At 38.1% G+C, this 19,759-nt stretch overlaps 3 protein-coding genes across 6 annotated transcripts in view; 2 read left to right on the top strand and 1 right to left on the bottom strand.

Annotated features, from left to right (window-relative positions):
• itprid2 (ITPR interacting domain containing 2) overlaps positions 1–1,886 on the bottom strand; it is a 45,515-nt gene extending 43,629 nt beyond the window's left edge. For 3 of the 4 annotated variants that reach the window (XM_039599893.1, XM_039599895.1, XM_039599896.1), the window contains exon 1: positions 1,755–1,886. The gene's annotated coding sequence lies outside the window, so the exon portion shown is untranslated. Of the gene's footprint in view, positions 1–1,553; positions 1,670–1,754 lie in introns of those variants that run through there. The other variant, XM_039599894.1, reaches the window with a different exon arrangement.
• A 5,141-nt stretch (positions 1,887–7,027) lies between these two features.
• Positions 7,028–12,697, top strand: neurod1 (neuronal differentiation 1). The gene is made up of 4 exons (XM_031741454.2): positions 7,028–7,156; positions 8,365–8,638; positions 10,159–10,388; positions 11,544–12,697. The coding sequence occupies exons 2-4, from the start codon at positions 8,376–8,378 to the stop codon at positions 12,104–12,106; spliced, it is 1,056 nt and encodes a 351-aa protein (XP_031597314.2). The 5' UTR covers positions 7,028–7,156; positions 8,365–8,375; the 3' UTR covers positions 12,107–12,697.
• Positions 12,698–16,762: 4,065 nt separating this feature from the next.
• The window catches only part of cerkl (ceramide kinase-like), a 32,834-nt gene continuing 29,837 nt past the window's right edge, over positions 16,763–19,759 (top strand). Inside the window, exons 1-2 of the mRNA XM_031741429.2 lie at positions 16,763–16,800; positions 16,888–17,041. Coding sequence (XP_031597289.1) covers positions 16,893–17,041 — 149 coding nt within the window. The 5' untranslated portion in view covers positions 16,763–16,800; positions 16,888–16,892. The remainder of the gene's footprint in view (positions 16,801–16,887; positions 17,042–19,759) is intronic.

The raw sequence follows: 19,759 nt of genomic DNA, 5'->3' as shown, positions 1-19,759 counted from the left end.
TCTGAGAGAAGAGGATGACCCACTGACTGCAGGAATATCGAGCCTCAGTGTTAAGTTAACCTGTCGACTCTGACAGAAGCCAGACTCAGAGGTCGAACTGCAAAACGCAACACAAGCCTCCACTTTTTCCAGGATCGGCGTGGTCACCGTACACGGCATAATGATAACAGAAGCATTTCTCTGTGGAACGCTCGGGAAGCATGTGAGGCGACAAATAAAGTCGGCTATTCAACTTGACATATCTGTACAGGGGACAGTTGAGCACTTGGATTTCATAGACATATTCTGTAATTACTGCACTATATTTAACACTAGTTTTAATGTAAATTCAAATACTGAATAAAAATTTCACAATAGTTGTAATATATACTTTTAAAAAATGATGACTGTGGTCATTTTCGTGTAAAAATATCAAACATTTTAGAAATGTGGGGATTTACTGCTTGACCTGAAATAGATTTATTGAATAATTTCAAGGTTTAATGTGTTGCAGGTGAGAAACTGCCATTTCTTGCATGTTACCAAGCAATCGGTGAATGCATGTGGAAATTAACCAAGCAGACTGACATTCAACAACGCAGAAACAGAACAGAAACCAGCTTCAACTTAACCACCTGAGTTGGAGCATAATGTGTTTAAACATGAATGCATCACTGCTAATAATAACACGTCATACCGCCCCAGGTACTTTGCCTGCTTTAGGCATCTCTAGTTTTGGCACTTAAAAATCCTTTACTCAGGAAGCTTCCACCACTTGTAGCTTTGGTACTTTTACATAACTACACCACAGACTGCACTGCAAGTGAAAGCATTTGCATTTTCTAAACTAAATCACATATTTCAGACTGAAGAGAATGATGGTGAGGTTTGGTCTTTTCAACATTATTTCTCCTATTTGTTAATAAGTTACTATATTAGCCTGACCCACAGCATTTACAGTAATGTGGACATTTAAAAGCAAAAGACACATTTTTACAAACAAACCCTGAAGTTATTAACATTGAAATGATTATTAGTAGAAAAATACAAGCTTACATTTTTGTAATATTAAAAAAAAAGTAAGTAGGTAAATCAAAGACCATTTTGGTTTAACTAAACAAACAGTAACAGGAAAGTCTTTAATAAGGAGGCTGATGATCAGTTGGTAAACATTTCTGCTTTGTCATGTCATAGTGAATTCTATTATTTAGGTTTTAAACTGATTGCATTTCCCGAAGGTTCAAAAACACACCCGAAACTAAAACTTATTGATCAGCTCCCTGCAGGCTGACTAATAAAATCATCTGATGCTAAAGTTTCCTTCAGAAATGTAACCCTGCATTCAGCTATGTGGATTAGATACACCTTTAAGTGATTACAAGCAGCAGCAGCAGCATTTCAGAGCCCGCATTTCACTGCACAGCCCGACAGCTTGTTAGTCAATAAGCTTTTTTAACACGCCACAGTTTGCAACACACTCACGCACAGATGAAGACCTATCTTACACCCACTGATGGGTCACTTTTCTTCAGATATGTGCGGTTTGAACCCCATCCAGCCGACTTTAAACTCACTTTTCAAGCCTGCGCAGCCTCTTTTCTAAATCGTCAGCAAACTTTCTTCTCCTGCTGTAAAATCAAGCCCACTTTCTGATCCCGTTCACTCGTTCCTGCTCTGTTATGACACGAAGGACAAGGCTGACAGCAGCCTCACCAAAACTCTCAAACAGCCGCAGAGCAGCGGGCAGCGGCGGCGTGAGCGCCCCGGTCACTCACCGTCATGTTCCTCCGCAGTTTGCGCCTCAAATCCCAAAGTGTCAAAGTTGACCAAACTTTTCTAATAAACACTCCAACATTCCCGCTTCCGCTTCCTGAAACCTGCTGAAGCAGTGACAAGCAGCGTGCGAGGAGGACGGCGACGGGGAGGGGAGGAGGAAGGAGGTGTGTCCTCAGAAGGGTACGGCGGAGGAACAGCGACCCCTGCCGGAACCCCTTTTTCTTCACATATCCTAGCTTGTCGTCTTTAATGGCTACTGTTGTCTTTAATATTCACTGACTGCAAACATAATGTAATATCAGCTAGAATTCAGTGAGGTTAAAAGATTCAAATGCCTTGTTTTTGAAGTACACACACACACACACACACATATATATGTAAAACAACAACCTCACAGTACTGCTTTAACTCATTTTAACTAGTCACAGAAGCTCTTGCAAGGCTCCCTGTAACCAACATTTTCAGCAGGATTGGGTATTAAAATTATTTTGTGAAATAATTTCACAGAACTTTATTAATCCCAAAGAGAAAAACAGTCATTGTATTAAAAAGATAGAATAAGAATACGTTGATCAATTAGTGAATACAAAATATATTAATTATTAATCATTTAAAATGTAAAAAAGTACACACATATATATATATAATAAATTAAATTATTTTTTTAAATTAAAAATATCCCCATTACTTTCTCATATTTCTTGCTTTGCCCTCCAAAGTGTTATGTAATCTAATCGCTATTGATTTTTTTCCCCCAATTTTAGTTTGTAATGTAGTTTTAGTTTACTGTAAACGTGTAGCAGCAATTGAAAGGTTGCTGGTTCGATTCCATCTCAAGACAGCGCTCACCTTTGAGGGTGCATTAATAAATGCACCTGGTGTATAACCCTGCCAAATGAAACATGCAGAGCTATCTGCTGTCGTGACCCTTTGGGGAAGGGAACAAAGTGCATTTGTTTTAGTTAATCAGCTGACCACTTCATCTCAATTATTTTAAAAGGCTAACAGCAAAACACCTGCATAATTCTTTCTAATTCGCTAAGATTTTGGTTTTTGTGTCCAGAAGAAAAATACAACTTTTCCGAACTGTGACTTTGGGCTGCTCCTTCTGACATGAACACCTTGCATCCACTGAGTAAACGCGCAAATATCAGGATAATTTCAAGGTGGCAGTTTTATGACATGAGATTTGGGTCATGCAACAAGACAAGGACCCAAAGCATGTACGCAACCAGCAACAGAATGACTGAAAGCAGATTTTCCAGACTTTACTGGAAGGATTTTGCTTTAACTATTTCTGTGACATGACCTGAATATAAGCATTTGCCTATATTACCCAGCTGGTGCTGTGACTGATCACTCAGTGTAGTCAAAAAGAGCTAAGAGAAGTACACTTTAATCAGACAGCATTTGTCAATAATTAGACTTGGCTCAAGATCAGATTGATGAGAAATCAATTCAGACATAAACAAGTGTTTAGATTTTTTTGTATAAAAGTCAGCGTAGAGGCTAAATGTTCACTTCTTGTTTTTATTATTCACAGAAATTCTGAAGAATTCAAAGAAACATTTGAACTTTTTAATCTGCAGTACCAACATATGAGCACCAGATGGAAACCAAACACTACTGCAGTGCAGCTGATCTGCACTGAGAGGCTTTGTTGCTGCCTGTTTTCAAGTTCTAACACGTCCCCTCACACGTGATAAGGATCCTAGATTATTTGCATTAAACTATGCAGGTCAGATGGAGCACATCTACGCCCATTTTAGTAATCATTAGGGTCCGACCAGGTGGGGCATTGTCACCTGTTCTCATCAGTTTGTATATTGATGGATGGATGGTTAATGATCCTTACAGCACGACAACCAAGGACAAGAAGCTAGTTTTTTTCTCTCATGGAGACTAAAGTCAGATATTTGGGTCACATAATCAGGAATGAGCTTTTTAATAATGATGATGATGAGCACTTTTAAACACCTTGCTGTACTCCATTTGTGTTAAAAGCAAAAATGAAAATGCTGCTGGTGGCATGTGATGACACTCATGCTCAAGCAAGATGAATAAATGGAGTCTGAGTATTTATAACTATACTGTTTCCAACTGTAATGCCATGCTGAGTAATTGTTTGTACAAACGTATGTGTCGATTAAGTGATTCTAAAAACGCGGCCTATGCTTTAACTGGCACAAGATATTCCTCCTGTCCCTGGAAACACTGTAAACATTGCCCATTTGTGCAGTGATCGCTTGTGATTGCATTTTTGCATTGCTGTCTTCACACTGTTACTTTTTGTGTATTGAGATATGTCAGAAATAAAGTTTCCCTATTTAAAGTTTTTAAAAAATGTCAAGAATTTTACAGCTACACCTCCAGACATTCAAACCAGGAAGGAGGAATCTGCTGTTACTTTGAAAGTCATGTGGGAACACGTTGAGTTATGACAGTTTGAGTCACGCCTGCCAAAAGAATGAGAAAGAAAAAAACTTTTAAAAAAATAGTGTAGGGGACTGACTGTGATTGGATGTTTGTTCTGCAGCTACTTCCTGTGGTGCTTCTGCTTTATGTCGCAACATGTTTCTAAAAACCAGTCTTCTTCCTCTCGGTGTCACGTGTAAATATGGAGCGGCCTTCAGTTTGCTTATTTATGACCATCATATTATTTTCAAATGCATTTTAACTACATTAAAGCTTAATGCAGTTCTGCTCCTGCAGAGCTGTTTGTCTTGTTTCTAGAGTCGTGCAATAAATTTATTCTCTATAATTTCTTCATTTCTTTTTTTTTAGGGGTGAACTTCTTTTTTGTTTTTATGTGTTCTAATGAATCTTTGTTGTTTGTTTACTTCTCTGTTTATTTATTCAGGTGTGGCCTAGATACTAGATACTATTGTGTGCGTTTTTTGCATGAATAAGGCAATCTGACCTTCTACATACACACACAGACGCCCACACACACCTGGCAGTATGGAATAATGATGATTATTCAACAGTGAGTTTCTGTGCTGTTTGTGAGCTTTGCTCCAAAGAGAAGATTCATTCATGTCGGTGCCTTCTGCGGCCTGTGAACATGTCAGGTAAATATAGTACACCTTCTGCATTTAAAATGCAATAAAACCGTAAGCACGACCTCGCTAAAAGATATTTACAGCAATAAAAATCCATCAAGTGGAAAAAGAGAAAACTTTGATTCTTTTTTTCATTATTATCACTGCTATAAATCTGATCGGACAAAGTTTCATATTTATTTAAAGCTGAACTAAGCAGCAGAGAGACTGAAGCATTGATTGTGCGTTAACCATTACCTGTCAGATGGTTCAAACCGGTGGACAGACACAGGTCCTCCACAGTTACTGGGTAACCACCTAGCAACCATTCTATCATCACCATAGCAGCGTCTTCACCGCAGAGCAGCCTGGTCCAAAGTCCTCTGCTTTTTTCTTATTGGCCCACTGGTTTCCTCCAGCTCTTCTTCTGTTCTTTGTTGACTTTGTCAAACATGTAGTGGAAACATTCCCTATGATTATGTTTGACCAAGACTGACCTAATGCTAGAAAATACTTTTATGGGCCACCTTTGAAGAAAAAAGTTTTTTATATATAGAGAACATTGTTCTTACGACCACTGCTCAAAGGAAAGAGGGGAGACGCAGTAACTGTTTAAAAACAGGGATAAAGGCCAGAAGTTTTAAAAGACATTTCTAATGTTGCTCCAGATTGTTCAAGTGACTAGACAAGTCCTCCAACCTCAATACGGGGCGTGTTGTTCATACTTACACTCTGATCCATATGTGTTGGTAGAAACTGTTTGCTTGGGTTTAGGCACAAAATGAAATGTCATAATGTCATGATAACAATGACCGTATCAGTTAAGGCTAAAAGACATCTCAGGCACTAAAAATGAGTCATAATAAACCTCTGATATCGTAGATGAACATGGCATCAGGTCACCTCTTTTCTATAGAAAGTCACAGTCATGTACGATCAAGCCTCATCATTAAGGCCCTGAAGAACTAGTATATGTTGTGCTGACTGCACTGATTTGATCAAGTTCATGTGCCACAGTTGCAAATCTGTACACACGCCTTTTAAAAAATAATTTTAAAAAACTTCCCATTTATACTAAGTCTTATTGCATTCACTTAGCTCTACATTTGTTACAAACTAACTGGCTTTATGGAGACAGACGTTGACTATGTTACTGAACAGTAATGTGGATGTAATGTGGGTCTGTTGTAGAAAAGAGTGAATGTAAAGTGAACTTGTTGAATGAGTCGTTGATCTGTGTGACCAAAGGAATGAGTTTATAGATACAAGTGGCAGAGGGCCTTTGTTACTTCAGAGGGGTTTAGAGGAGAGCTGCTACTTTCCCCACACTGAGCATCTTACCAGGATGCTTCCTGGATGCTTCCTAGGTGTTTCAGGGATCTCCGGCTGCGTGAAGACCCTGAGGCAAATCCAAGGCATGCTGGAGGGAAGGTCTGAGCTGCCCTGGAAGTGCCTCGGTGCCCCTCAATACCGAGCTGAAGGAGATAACTGGGGGGAGGAAATCCCATATCTGGATAAGTGGCACAAAATGGATGAATGGATGGAAAAGGTCAGATAAAATAAACTCAACAGTAATCCTAATACAAGTAATCCAGGTACAGACAAAATATTTATAGGCACACAAGTTTTTGTTCGTTTTTACAGCTGCTGAGTCTTTCCTCTGTATATTTCCTCTGTATATAATAAACATGTAGAGTCTACATGTTTATTATATACATAAAGAATCTAACAGCACTAGGACCCATCCATGAGTATCTCCTCAGCAGGAGATATTTATGTTAATTATTCATTAGAAAGAGACGGAGTAGGTCAGATTTCAACAGCTCGAGATGTTGTTACTTGTGAGACAAGTGAGCTGTGATTCAGAGCCACAGGTGAGAAGCTGTCGCCTAATCATTTACAAATCATTTACGTTTAAAAACATACAGCAATGATAAGTCTTTGAGGCCTATAGTGACCTCAATCATCACATGCAACACTCGCCTTCCAGCAGTAAGTTTAAATCTACGCATGCGTAGATGTTGTGGCGACAGATGGTCAACTTACCTCACAAAAGACAGAGAGAGGGAGAAAGAGAGAAAGAGAGAGACTGGATGGCACAAATGGAAGATTTGTCACGTGATCCCCGAGGCCGTTTTAATGACGCAAGCACCATATGGCGCGTGCCAGGAGGGCGGGGCCTCAATATGCTAATTACCCCCACCAAACCCCGCTGCGTGTGTGTACTGAGTATAAAACCAGCAGCATCCCACACACACACCTCAGAAAGCTCATAGCAGATCACGCACAATCACGCACGGACACGCAGACAGAGCGCGCGGGATGCGTGCGATTTGACATACAGCGGCTCATTACAGCAGGTAGGTTCATAACTGAATAATAATCAATATGCGATTGATGAATTCCTCTGGTTGCTGGGTCTCGGCGTTGTCTGACCTTGGGAATGATGAATGTGGTTTCTTATTTGTGATTAATTTTTTAAAAAATATATTTTTTAATTAATTATTAGAACGTTAATGATCACTTTACTTACCAATGAATAAAATAGCCCATTTCGTCTCATCTAATGTATAGAAAATTAGAAAGGACAGTTTAAAAAAAACAAAACAAAAGCAAAGGCCTGTACCAGATTAATTTTTGTTTTGTAATAATTAAAAACAGTTTCCTTTTTTTGGTTTATATATTATATATTTCAGTTTTTATCCTGTTTGTTGACCAATCTGTTACACACATTTTCCTAAAATAAAAAATGTAATTTAATTATTAATCTGTTTAGTTTCGATTGTATTTTATATTCGTGTTAGTACCGAATGTCTGCTCACCTGCAGCCGTCTGTCGGTCTGTTAAATTGACGGAACCAGTCAGCAGAAAACGAAAAAGGAGGGAGTCTTATTATTATTTTATTACTATTATTAGTGCAACTTCGCCTTTCAAAAAACTATACATTTTATCAATAAGCTGTAACACAACGCCTTTCGCATTTCGCACACTTTGTTAAATACTTTAAATGTTTTTAATACATATATTTATTTAGAGTTTCGATATATGTTAAAGGCTTTCTGTTAAATCATTAAAAACTTTAATTCTGAACAGAGACGTGATTGCGTCTCTCTGGAGGCAGTTTGCATCCTTTGCGCGGGTGTTACCGACAGATTCTAATATCTAACACACCTTGTCGCTAATTGTGCGGCCATTCTTAACACGGCAGTTTTCTCTTATTACGTTATTTTTTTCTTCTATAGAGATGATACTTTTGTCTGCACATTTTATGTTTATTTTTGACATTTATATTTAATATTGGATTCGGTTCAACAGACGATCTTTCTTTCTGTCTCTCAGCGGGTAAATTAAAATATCCAATTGCTCCTTTAATATCGTCGTCTTTGTTCTGTTTTATTTAAATAAAGACCATCTAAATAAAATTCAACCAAATGTTCTAAAGTCAGGGACTAAATCTTGAAATCCAAAACTGTTAATTGTTCTCTGTTCTGTTAAGTTTAAGTGTGACAGCAAACTTTCAGGGGTGTTTTATTCTTCTTTAATATCCGCTAATATTGTTTTCCATCAGAAATCAGCATCATGACAAGGTCTGTGCTGGAGGAGCAGATGTCAGTGGAGTCGGATGAGCAGCAGGAGCTCTGCAGCCCTGCAGAAAGAGAGAGGAGTGCAGAAGGAGTTACAGGTGGAGGAGGGGAGGAGGAGGAGGACCGCTTCCATCATCTAGAGGAGGATGAGGATGATGATGAAGAGGAGGAAGAGGAGGAAGAAGAAGAAGACGGGGAGAACAAACCCAAAAGGCGAGGGCCCAAGAAGAAGAAGATGACAAAGGCTCGTCTGCAGAGGTAGTTTCTCTTTTCCTCTGCTTGCTCTCAGCGTGACGTGAAAGCAACACTTTCAAGTTAAAAATTAAAAACCCAAAGTTGCACTAGAGGAAGTCTCTGCAGAGCAAGACCCATTCAGTAGAAATCACTTTCATTGGATTAAGCTATAAAAAAGTCACAAAACCATTTAACAAGAATAAAAAAAAATCAAAGGATGGTTGAATTTTTAGTTTTATTTTTTGTAGTTTTCTGCATTTTGTATTTTTCTATGATCACACTTGTACAGATCAATAGATATCTGGAACTCAGATTTACGCTTTATAATGAAGGTCACTTTTTTGGCTCACACAGATGTAATTTTTTTTAAGGCTCTAACTTGCTCTTAGCTCTAAATGCAGAAAATTATAGACATGAACAGGATTCATCTTCAACCAATTTGACAGAAATCATTTACAATTAAAAAGAAATAAATAAAGCTTAACAGGTAAAAGAAAAAGAAAGATGATTTGTTTCTTTCTTTTTGCAGTTTTCTGCATTTTTAAATATGTTAAAATGATACATACATATATATATATATATATATATATATATATATATATATATATATATATATATATATATATATATATATTTAATCACATAGTATTAACATTTATTTTATAGACACAAATGCGACACCGGGAAGCTAAGAACATTGGTATGACTGCGTCCTAAAAGTGTGCCTGTGTACAGTGGCATCTAATAGAAAATAATTCAAATTTTTCAAACTATAAGGAAGGAAAATAAAATAAGACTCACACATTTAGTCACTAAACTGTTCTCATTTAAAATGTTCTTTGTAAGGCAACTTTCCAAATGAATGCCGATTCTGCGTTTTCAGTCAAGAGACGTTTCTGTCAATTTGTGCAGTACTGTTTAGGAGTAAGATAGATGTGGGCATTTGTTAAAACTTACAGGGCTTGTCAATCATCAACATTCATTCTGTATGCATAACAATTGCTTTAGCATGTACTTAGCCTCATCCTCAGCACACACACAGCTGATGTCAAAAGGCTCTGTGTGTGTGCTGAATCACTGAAGAAATAGAAACTTATAACTTACAAATTAAATAGAAACATAACTGGATACATAAATAAATAAGGGGAACAAAGAAATGTGCTGAAGGTCATTTTCACAGGTTCCTCCCACAGTTTATTGAAGTCCGTCACTGAACCTGTCACTACAGGCGGCTCTGTGTTGGAGCTCAAATTCAATCAAGCTGTCTGCCACAATTTTCTCTCCATGTTTCTCTGGAAAACATGTTTTTGTTCAGATTTTGATTAGCAGAAAATTGTTACATACATTTGATCAATAAGTGCTTGCAAAATACCACAACACAGAGTAAAATCAATGTGAGACAACATGCAACGTTTTACACCTACATACAATTGTTTGCAAACTTATGCAAAAGATTACTGAATAAAAATGAACACTACTAAGATGTTTCAGAGGAAATGAGAGATAACCCAGCTAAAAATAAATCTGCTTCATGTTTTTTGGAGGTTTAAGATCCGTCGGATGAAGGCTAACGCCCGGGAAAGAAACCGGATGCACGGCCTGAACGATGCCCTGGAGAGCCTGCGAAAAGTCGTCCCCTGTTACTCCAAAACGCAGAAACTATCCAAAATTGAGACACTGCGCCTCGCCAAGAACTACATCTGGGCCCTGAGCGAGATACTGCGCTCTGGAAAGGCACCTGACCTCATGAGCTTCGTCCAGGCGCTCTGCAAAGGTAAATCCCACCTAACAATAACATAATACACTGGACTGGACCGAAGGCTGACGCGGTCTGGTCTCTGATTATGAAACAAAAAGGGACAACAAGGATTTTTACCCAGGAAGCATTTTCCCAATGGGCACAATGAGCATGTGTACTCCTTACTATCTTTAGTGTGACAGTTTAGCTGATAGATGAGACTGTAATACAGTTTTTTTACAACAAATATTTATAAGTGTCACAGTAGGAGCAGCACAGGTAAAATTAATGATGTCTCATGAGTAACTTGCGGTCATTAGCAATATACTTGTTCTTCTGGGATCACTATTCCTAACACTTGGTAGGGTTCACCCTCTGGGCACCATGAATCCACAACAACAGGTAGTTTTTGTAATGAATGAGTTTGGTTCAATGAGGTCAAGCCGTCAATACATGTAATGCAAAATAACACAATTCCTGAAAAGTCTTCATAAAGAAATTAGTTAGATAAATGTATAATGTCTTGTTACAAGTTACAAGCCACATTTAGCTCATTGGTTCATCTACTTATTCATAGTTTACTGGTGGATGCATGCAGATTTTCTGGGATGAGGTCATCTGATTTCATGTATAAGATTATGTCTATTAAACTAGCCCTGAATGTGCTTAAAATAAGAGAAATTACTTGACTGCAAACAGCAGTACTAATTACATTTTTTTTTAAATAACCTTGTAGGTGTCATTGTCCAACTAAATTTTGGCATAACATCTCTGCATTTTGTTTGCTTGTGTTTTTTTTACATAAAATATCTTACTATAAGGAAAATAATAAAATTAGTTAATTAGTCACAATTTTAAGATTCACATAAAACAGCATTTATTAATATGTACTGGCATTTATTAACAGCTATTACAGCATACAGTTATAATATTTAAATTCAACTTAATAAAAAATAATATTACATTACATGGATGATTAGTTAACAAGTGCTTCTATTACATTTAAAAGCAGGTATTCATATTTAACATGCATAAATGAACCGTGTGGCAATTGACTGATACCAATAAACTGTGTTTATAGGCATTAACAAGTATTGACAAGCACTAATTTTTAACTATTTAATGTTATAAAGAAATAATGACCAGCATGTATTGATCAGTATTGACTAATCCTTGTCCTTCTGTTGTCAGGTCTGTCTCAGCCGACCACTAACCTGGTGGCGGGCTGCCTGCAGCTGAACCCTCGGACGTTCCTGCCAGAGCAGACTCCAGACCTGCCGGCTCACCTTCCCCCTGTTGGTGCCAGTTCCTACCCTGGACATTTCCCCTACCAGAGCCCCGGGCTTACGGCCGGCCTGCCCAGCCCCCCCTATGGCACCATGGACCCCTCTCACATCTTCCACCAGGTCAAAGGTCAACCCTACGGCCCACTGGAGCCCTTCTTTGATGGAGTCCTCGTATCGGACGGCCCGGCGTTTGACCCGCCGCTCAGCCCACCACTCAGCATCAACGGGAACTTCTCCTCGTCCTTCAAGCACGAGGCCGTCGCAGCCACCGATTACGACAAGAGCTTCTCCTTCAGTGTGCACTATGGAGGCGGGGGAGCTGGAGGACACCCTGCCATCTATGGCAGCGGGGGTTCCAACCCACGCTGTGGTGACCTACAAGTGGACGGGCTGATGGGCTTTGACGGACACTCACACCACGAGCGGCTGATGAACGCCCAGCTGAACGCCATCTTCCATGACTCCTGAGGAAGAAGAGGACGAAGGACTGAGAGACTGATGAAGACAGAGAGACCTTTGTATGGAAAGACAGTCTTGTGTACTTCTATCGTTTTAAAGCTGTCTTTCTGTCTGTCCTTGCTTTTTTTCTTTCTGTCTGCGTCAGGCTCTGCTACTCATCCTGACGACGGCGACGTCGCAAAGATGTCACCTTGATGTAACCTTCTTTGTAGCACTTCATCCTGCGGGAGACGCTCTCTGAATGTCTCGTTATTATCCATATTATCACTTAAAAATAATCAATAATCAATGAGCAATAATCTGGAGTAAACTATGCAATTTTGTTAAAAATCTGAGTGACCCTCAGTATAATAATTCCAAATGCTGAAAGAATAAAGATTTCTCTATTTTTGGGTCAGTGTGTGAGGCAGCGTTGGGCCGGCGATGGGCCGGTGATGAGGCGAAGTGTTTATGTGATTTTTACTTTTTGCTTTTTATAACATTCCTGTAGTGTTCTGTTAACATTTCATGTGACTCTTGTTCATATTTTATAAGATAGATGTTTATAAATACCTTTTATTAAAAGGGATTCAATGTGATCTGTCTCAGAGGCTCTCATTATGTGCAGAAAGACAACAAAACAAATAAACACAATGTCATTAGTTTTGGTCCTGCTGTTGTTTTAGAGCAGTATATAATACGCACTTAGTGGTTACTAAGGTATACACTGTTAACCTGCTCGTTAATAGAATTATCTAATCAGTCATATTAGCAGCAACTCCATGCATTTAGGAATGTAGACATTTTCAAGATGACCTGCTAAAGTTCAAACCGAGCATCAATGGCAACCACAGTCACCAGATCTCAATCCAACAGAGCACCTTTGGGATGTGCTGGATCGGGAGATTAATGTCATAAAGGTGGATCTGACAAATCTGCAGCAAATGTGTGATGCCGTCCTGCCAACGTGGACCAACATCTCTGAGGAGATTATACAGCACCTCGTTGAATTTGTTCCAGTCCTGAAGATAAAAGGGGGTCCAACACAGTACTAGCAATACATACCTAATAAAAGTGGCTAGTGGGTGGATACCTCATATGAAATAAATCATTCTATATATATGTTGATGTATTTTTAAGAATTTATTCAGCCTAATTAATGTGAATAATCATTTGTTTTCTTAGTCTTTTTTGTTGGAAACACCCTTCAATTTCAGAAAGTCTAGACCAGTGGTGTCAAACATAAGGTCCAGGCAAAAGACTACAACCCAGGCCACTGGACAGGTTTAGAAAATGTGTAGAGGTGCATAGATTTGGGACTTTTAAAAGTATTTTCACAAGTTTTACACTTTTTCCTACTGACAAACGCTTCCGTCCCCCATTGTATCCATACTACACCAAAGTACAAGGTTTCTGTAAATTAATTAAATCTTTATATTTTAAATTTAGAATTGCAGGACCGTCTGAGCAATGACTAACCAAAACCTTCTGGTTACAGAACCTCCTCTGTTAACCTTCTCTGTTACTGTTACACAGTGGTTTCACTGGTTCAACCAGTGGCCCACGTTTTAAAAGAGTTTGACATCCTTGGTCTAGACACCAAATCAACATCCCGCAACCCGAGTTGCTGTTTAAGGGGTTTAAACTGAGGTTAGGTTTTTTTTTATGCAATGTAATGAGTTTTTAACCTGAAGAGGAAGAAATTGGCTGCTCGCAGCTATGCGAGTATCCTTGAAAAATTCCCACAAGATCTGATGTCATAATAACGTCACAAATTGTGCATGTGGCGGCTGCGTTTAGGCTCCTTGCACAACACTAAACACACAAGGGAGAAATTCATATCTCCTTCTAGAGGAAATCATGCTAATGACATTATCACGCCAAATAAAGGACAAAACTCAGATTACAGTCTCTCTCTCTGTGTGTGTGTGTGTGTGTGTGTGTGTGTGTGTGTGTGTGTGTGAAGGGCACAGATGTTCGTTCTGCAAGCAAGATTTTAATTTATGAAAATGATCTCGTTTATGCATGGGAGCCCCCCTCCACACACTGCTGTCCTGCTGAGTATTGGTGCATGTGTGTGTGTGTGTGTGTGTGTGTGTGTGTGTGTGTGTGTGTAAGTCAACAGGGACAATATGGTGGCCATATCCCACCATTTAGCCTTCCTGTTGGTGGAATAAATGGAATAATAATGAGAGAAACTTCAACTAAAGCATAAATAAATCCTGGTCAGAACTCCAGAATATTAAACCACAACCAAAAGATTATATAAGTAAAAAATGCATTTATTTTTTTTTTTTTACTTTCATTAGACAGGATGATTTAAAAGCAGGCAGAAAATCACAGAAAGGGTAAAAACAAGTGACAAAGGCTCTTATCTACACTGTTAAAAAAAAACATCCTAAAAAAAACAGTAATATTCCGGCAGCTGGGGCGCCAAAATAATACCAGAAAATAACAGAAAATAACTTTCTCATAAAAATACGGTTATTTTCAGTAATAACAATACAGTTTGTTGCCCTAATTTTACATGGGATTTTGCCTTTTTCAAGTGCTTGTAAACAGTAAATTAGGAACATTGTAATGTGATTAAACAATGACATTACCTATAAACAAGGTCAATGAATGTGGCAATATGAATCATAATACGTAAATGTACAGAAATATACAGTTAACAGTTGGTTTAAATAATAATGGATCGCATGCCCTGGGACAGACTGACAGAAGCAAGGCTGCCATATCGCACCATCGGCCCCTCTGGCCATCACCAGTAGGTGAAGAGTCTTCACCAAGGACACAACGACCGAGAGCGTCCGAGACGGGGCTCGAACCGGCAACCTTCTAATCACAAGGCGAACTGCCAACTCTTGAGCCACGATCGCCCTAAATAGCAATGATAATAATATTTATGTGATGTAACACAAGCTTATGGGAATCACGTTATATACTTTTCCATAGCATTACATTTGAATTCAACAGTTCAATCTTTCAAATAACGGACAGATATTTGTGAAATCATGATACATTTGTGAATGTATTTTAACAATCTAAATATGCATATGTACAGACAAATACAATTAATAAACATGAAAATTATGTTATATTACATTACAGTGATTTTACATTAATTTACATTTGAAATGTGAAATCACAGTCTATTTATGTAAATTTAATGATATTCTAGAAGAACAGACCAAAACTGTAAAATACACAGTAAAATACTTTTATATTAGGATTTTTTTTTTTACAGTGTACAGTCAAACAGTGGAAGCTGTAATTATTGGTACGGATCCTAAATATCAGGAAGCTCTGCAACCCTCACTTTGAAATGGTCATGCTTCCAGTAAAGGGACACTGTGAAGGCAACTGTGGAGCTCTGGAAAAAATCTGAATGACGGCTGCTTGTGTAAGCTGCTCACAGTGAAACTGCAAATGCGTTATTACACTCAGAAGGTAGCTTTCGCTGTAGCAGCAGCAGCTGTATTATCAGTATTATTAATTAACAGTATTAGCACAAGTCTTTGTGATAGTGGTTTCGCGTTTCAGTCTGTTGGCTGATCATAACACTGATTAATGCAGCTTTAACTCAGCCATCTGTCAGCAACACACACACACACACATGGTTGTGTTGTGGCTCATAATATGGTGTTTATACCAGAGTCACTTTCCTCTTTGATTGGCTGTCTATTATAGCATATAAGAGGACTTATGCCTTGACTATAATTAAAGTGTATCAAAATGCAGGCAGTCACATCAAAAGTATTGATGCTTTATGTTCTGTTTGCTGTTAACTGGCTGTTGCTAAATATGCTATTTGTCTCTCAGTATTAGGGAGGATCTAAACGCAGCTTTTATTTGTGTCTTTAGTTAGTGGAGAAGATGACAGAGTGAAGGCGTCTGTTAAGGGACGATAACTGAATCACTTTCACTGGTTCCATTATACATGAAAGTCACATTATCATAGCATATTGTGGTCAGAAATTAGCTACAAATCTATGTTTGTGTATAGATTACATTAGCAAAATATGCTAATAGACATACTATTTAGTGAGTTTTAGAGGTGCTAGAATGTCTGTGTTTTCTCCAAGTGAACTCAAAGTCTACAAACACATGAGAATGTTTAGTTGGCTTATTGGCCAGATGTATCACCTGTTTTGGAACAGAATAAACACCTATAGATGTGAAAACACAATTAAATTAAAATGCTAACTTTACATAAAATAAAAGTTTAAATCCTCCTTAACTGTCATGTAGTGAATTACAGATGCACCTTATTAACCTGTCTAGCTAGCCTGCGACAGTGTTAGCTTATTGATTCCCAGTTTTAAAAACAGTGAAAAATAAAAATAGAAAAATAAAACAACATGGAAACATAAAATACCAAACTCCTGAAATATCTTAATGCTATGGTATCAAAGGTAAGGTCTACCTGTTTTAAATAACTGTCCTGCTGTTTAGCCTGCAATGTTAATCATATTTTGGTCTCCAGTGACTCCTATAAATATAATTAAAACATTTGGATTGCTAATCACATTCACACTAAAATGCAGCAGTAAACAAACCCGAGTTTTGAAGCTCACACAGGTGCGCGCGCGCGCTTGTTGATTACACACCAGTGAATCTGCCGCGTGCTCGAACTGTGCCAGTCCGCTAAAGCCGCTGCCTGTTGCCATAGCGACAAGACCCGGAAATACACCGTGATCAGCTTACTACGTGTTTACCAGAGGGTATCAAACTCATAACGGTAGAGTTTTTGTTGTTGTTGTTTATTTGTTTTTGTTTTTTTGTTTATTTGCTTGTGCGTAAATAAACAGTAGATATGTCGGAGCCCGAGGAGCTGCCGCAGAGAGAACAGCGAGAGAGCACGAAGAAGAAGAAGAAAGCGAAGCGGAGTGTGAAAAAGAAGAAGGAGCAGCGGGAAGGAGAGGAGCAGGAGGAGCAGGTGGAGTTTGAGCAGGAGGTGCAGAGGTGAGTGGATCTTGTGAGTTTCCTCCAGGGTCGCGTTATACACAGACCCACGTTTTGGACCCACACATCTCTCGGTTCATACAATAAAGTGACATGGCAGAGGAGAGAAAGAGCCGACTTCTCGTAGTCAAAACCCGTCTCTTCAGAAAGCTTTTCAAAGTAAAAGCACAGCAGTTAAATCCTTTTAAAGTCAATAAGTAAATAAATGATTGTGCCAACGTGCAACTGTTACTCTTCCGGTTTAGACATGTTATTGAGGTACTATTTCCCGCAACCCAAATAATACATATTAAAATGGGCTAATTGACCTTGCAAAGCACATGGCTGTGCACTGTGGTTATGAACAGACTCTGAACTGTTTATGCTCAATAAAATAAATGAAATTAAAATGTCTATGTCTATGAAGAAAAGTGAAATTACATGCAATATATAGATAAGTACCTTGAATTAACTACGAACCCCTTTTATTTAAGCTATAAAAGTAGTACAAAGTAACTCTTCCTTTCGCTCTTTTTTTTTTTCAAACAGCCATCTTGACCATGGGCTTTTTGTCCAGTTTAAGCCCAATTTAAAAGTGAAGCATCATGAATACTGTGATATAACGCACTGTACATGTTTCATAAATGACACATTTTAATCCTGCTAGCAAGCTTTGACTGATGGACAACAATTGGTACACTCCCACTTTGTTTCATGAGCAGCTTGAATGTTCTAATTTTCATTCAGGGAGATGAAGTATGTCAACATATATAATAACTATTTGGCTCACGACTTCATTCATTCTTGGTACTTGGTGCATATCTTTGGTTTTCACCACAAATTTGTTTTTTCTTAGTTTTTATTCATTATTGAATCAATTTAGCTTAAGGATTCAAAGAGGAGCTAGAGAGGAAGTTTGATATTAGAGCACGTTTCAGAGAAAGTCTGATAATCAGTCCCCTTGTTTGCATATTTAATCAGGTTACTTCCTCAAACAGATAACATAAAATTAGCAAACACAAAGGAAGACTAAAGAGTAGCTCTTGTCTGTATGTACACTCAGCGGGGTTATTAAATTAGAAAAGCTATTTTAAAGCAGTACAGAATGCCTGAGAGTCACACTGCATTATCTTCCATTATATGCTGAACCTTGCCTGATGTTTGTGTTGTCATTTGCAGAAATAAAGAATGAGCAATAATCTGGAATAAAGAATGATGTGCAATTCACAGTTTCCTGGGGAAGGATCTAGAACGCATTAACAATAAAGTTACAGCATTAACATTGCATTGAAATAGACTTTCTTTTTGTCTTTTTTTCTTTTATTTAACAGCGACACAAATCTAAACATGCCAGATTATAGCAAAACTGCTAATTCACATCTGTATTCCTGGGGCAGATCACATAAAACTTTATTATAAACAAAAAAATACAGACATGTGACAAAAACTTATAAAGTAAAATTATATGAAGTGTGTTGTTATGTTTACTAAACATAAAAATGTATTATATTAGAGGTGAGACATCTAAAAAAAAAAAGTGCAGACACAAATATTATCCTGTTAGATTAAGACCATTATAAATAAGACCTTTATAAAGTTATAAATGGTCAAGACTGATCATTTCTGCTCCTACATTAATGTTACCATTTTGCGATTAGCCATAGCAGCTACCTTAATGATAACAGATGGCTAATGTGGCTATCGGATAAAAGTACCTTCGGCTGCTCTCTCATTTTACAGAGGTTGCCACAGCAGATGGGTCCACATGTTTGATTTGTTCCTGACACAGCTCTCCCGACTATCCAGGCTTGGGACCGATGTCATGCCAAAAAGTGATCATCTACTAGCAAGCAGTTGCCAGTTTTTTCCAAAAAATGATTTTCTGTAACTGCTGTAAAAGACTTGTTGAAGACTTCTTATAGTTTGTCAAATATTTCTGTCTTGAATGGTATAAAATCAGTTTGAGCCAGAAAGAACATTTCTGTTTCAAGCAAAAGCTGCAGTCAGTTTTTGGCAAAGTGCAAAACAGGTATTTAAAAAAAAAAAAAAATGTAACTAGTAAACCCCCGTGCTACATGCAGGAGACAAGAAGCATACAAACATACTTACATAAGCTACAATCATTATAGTATGATTTATTATATTGTGACACACCATTCTAATCTGACATTCCATTCAGTGCTCAGTTGAACAGTGAAATGTACAAATATCTAAAATTGTGGGATTTATATAAAACACTTGTAAACGCTATACAGATGTTGTCACTCATGGTGCCTGAGGCAATGTGTATGCAAAGTTTCATCAAGTTTTGTCTACTCGTCTAAGAGGAGAAAGGGAACGTACGATCAGACATACAGAGATACATTTGCAATGATCATTATAGTGTTATATATAATCTCTTCATAAATCCTGTTTATGCAGCCTATTTACCGATATATAAACAAGGTTATTAGACATAGAAAACATATACAAATTGTCAGACGTTGGTAATCATCTTTTGGCATGACATCGGCATTTGGATTGCACTTGCTTGAGACCCCCTGAGGTTGGGTTTGTGGCTATCAGGTAACTGCTGATACTTAACTAGCTAACAGTGGTGTGTGTGTGTGCTAGGTTAACGTTTATGATAACTGTTCGGTACCTAAATTTTTTTGAACAGGAGCCTTACTCACCTCTAAAGTCCCCAAAGCGTTGTTCAGTGTTGTGAACTTCAGCTACTTCATCTGCTAATGAGGGACG

The sequence above is a fragment of the Oreochromis aureus genome, linkage group 16 (genome assembly GCF_013358895.1).
Source record: "Oreochromis aureus strain Israel breed Guangdong linkage group 16, ZZ_aureus, whole genome shotgun sequence".
NCBI classification, from domain to species: domain Eukaryota; kingdom Metazoa; phylum Chordata; class Actinopteri; order Cichliformes; family Cichlidae; genus Oreochromis; species Oreochromis aureus.
The sequence above is the reverse complement of the archived record's forward strand: the minus strand, read 5'-3'. Positions and strand labels throughout refer to the sequence as shown.

Bases quoted from the DNA above. Each gene is read 5' to 3' on its own strand.
- neurod1 (XM_031741454.2), top strand. From the start codon at position 8,376: ATGACAAGGTCTGTGCTGGAGGAGCAGATGTCAGTGGAGTCGGATGAG. The intron at 8,639-10,158 runs GTAGTTTCTCTT...TGTTTTTTGGAG, and splicing joins ACAAAGGCTCGTCTGCAGAG to GTTTAAGATCCGTCGGATGA. The intron at 10,389-11,543 runs GTAAATCCCACC...TTCTGTTGTCAG, and splicing joins CGTCCAGGCGCTCTGCAAAG to GTCTGTCTCAGCCGACCACT.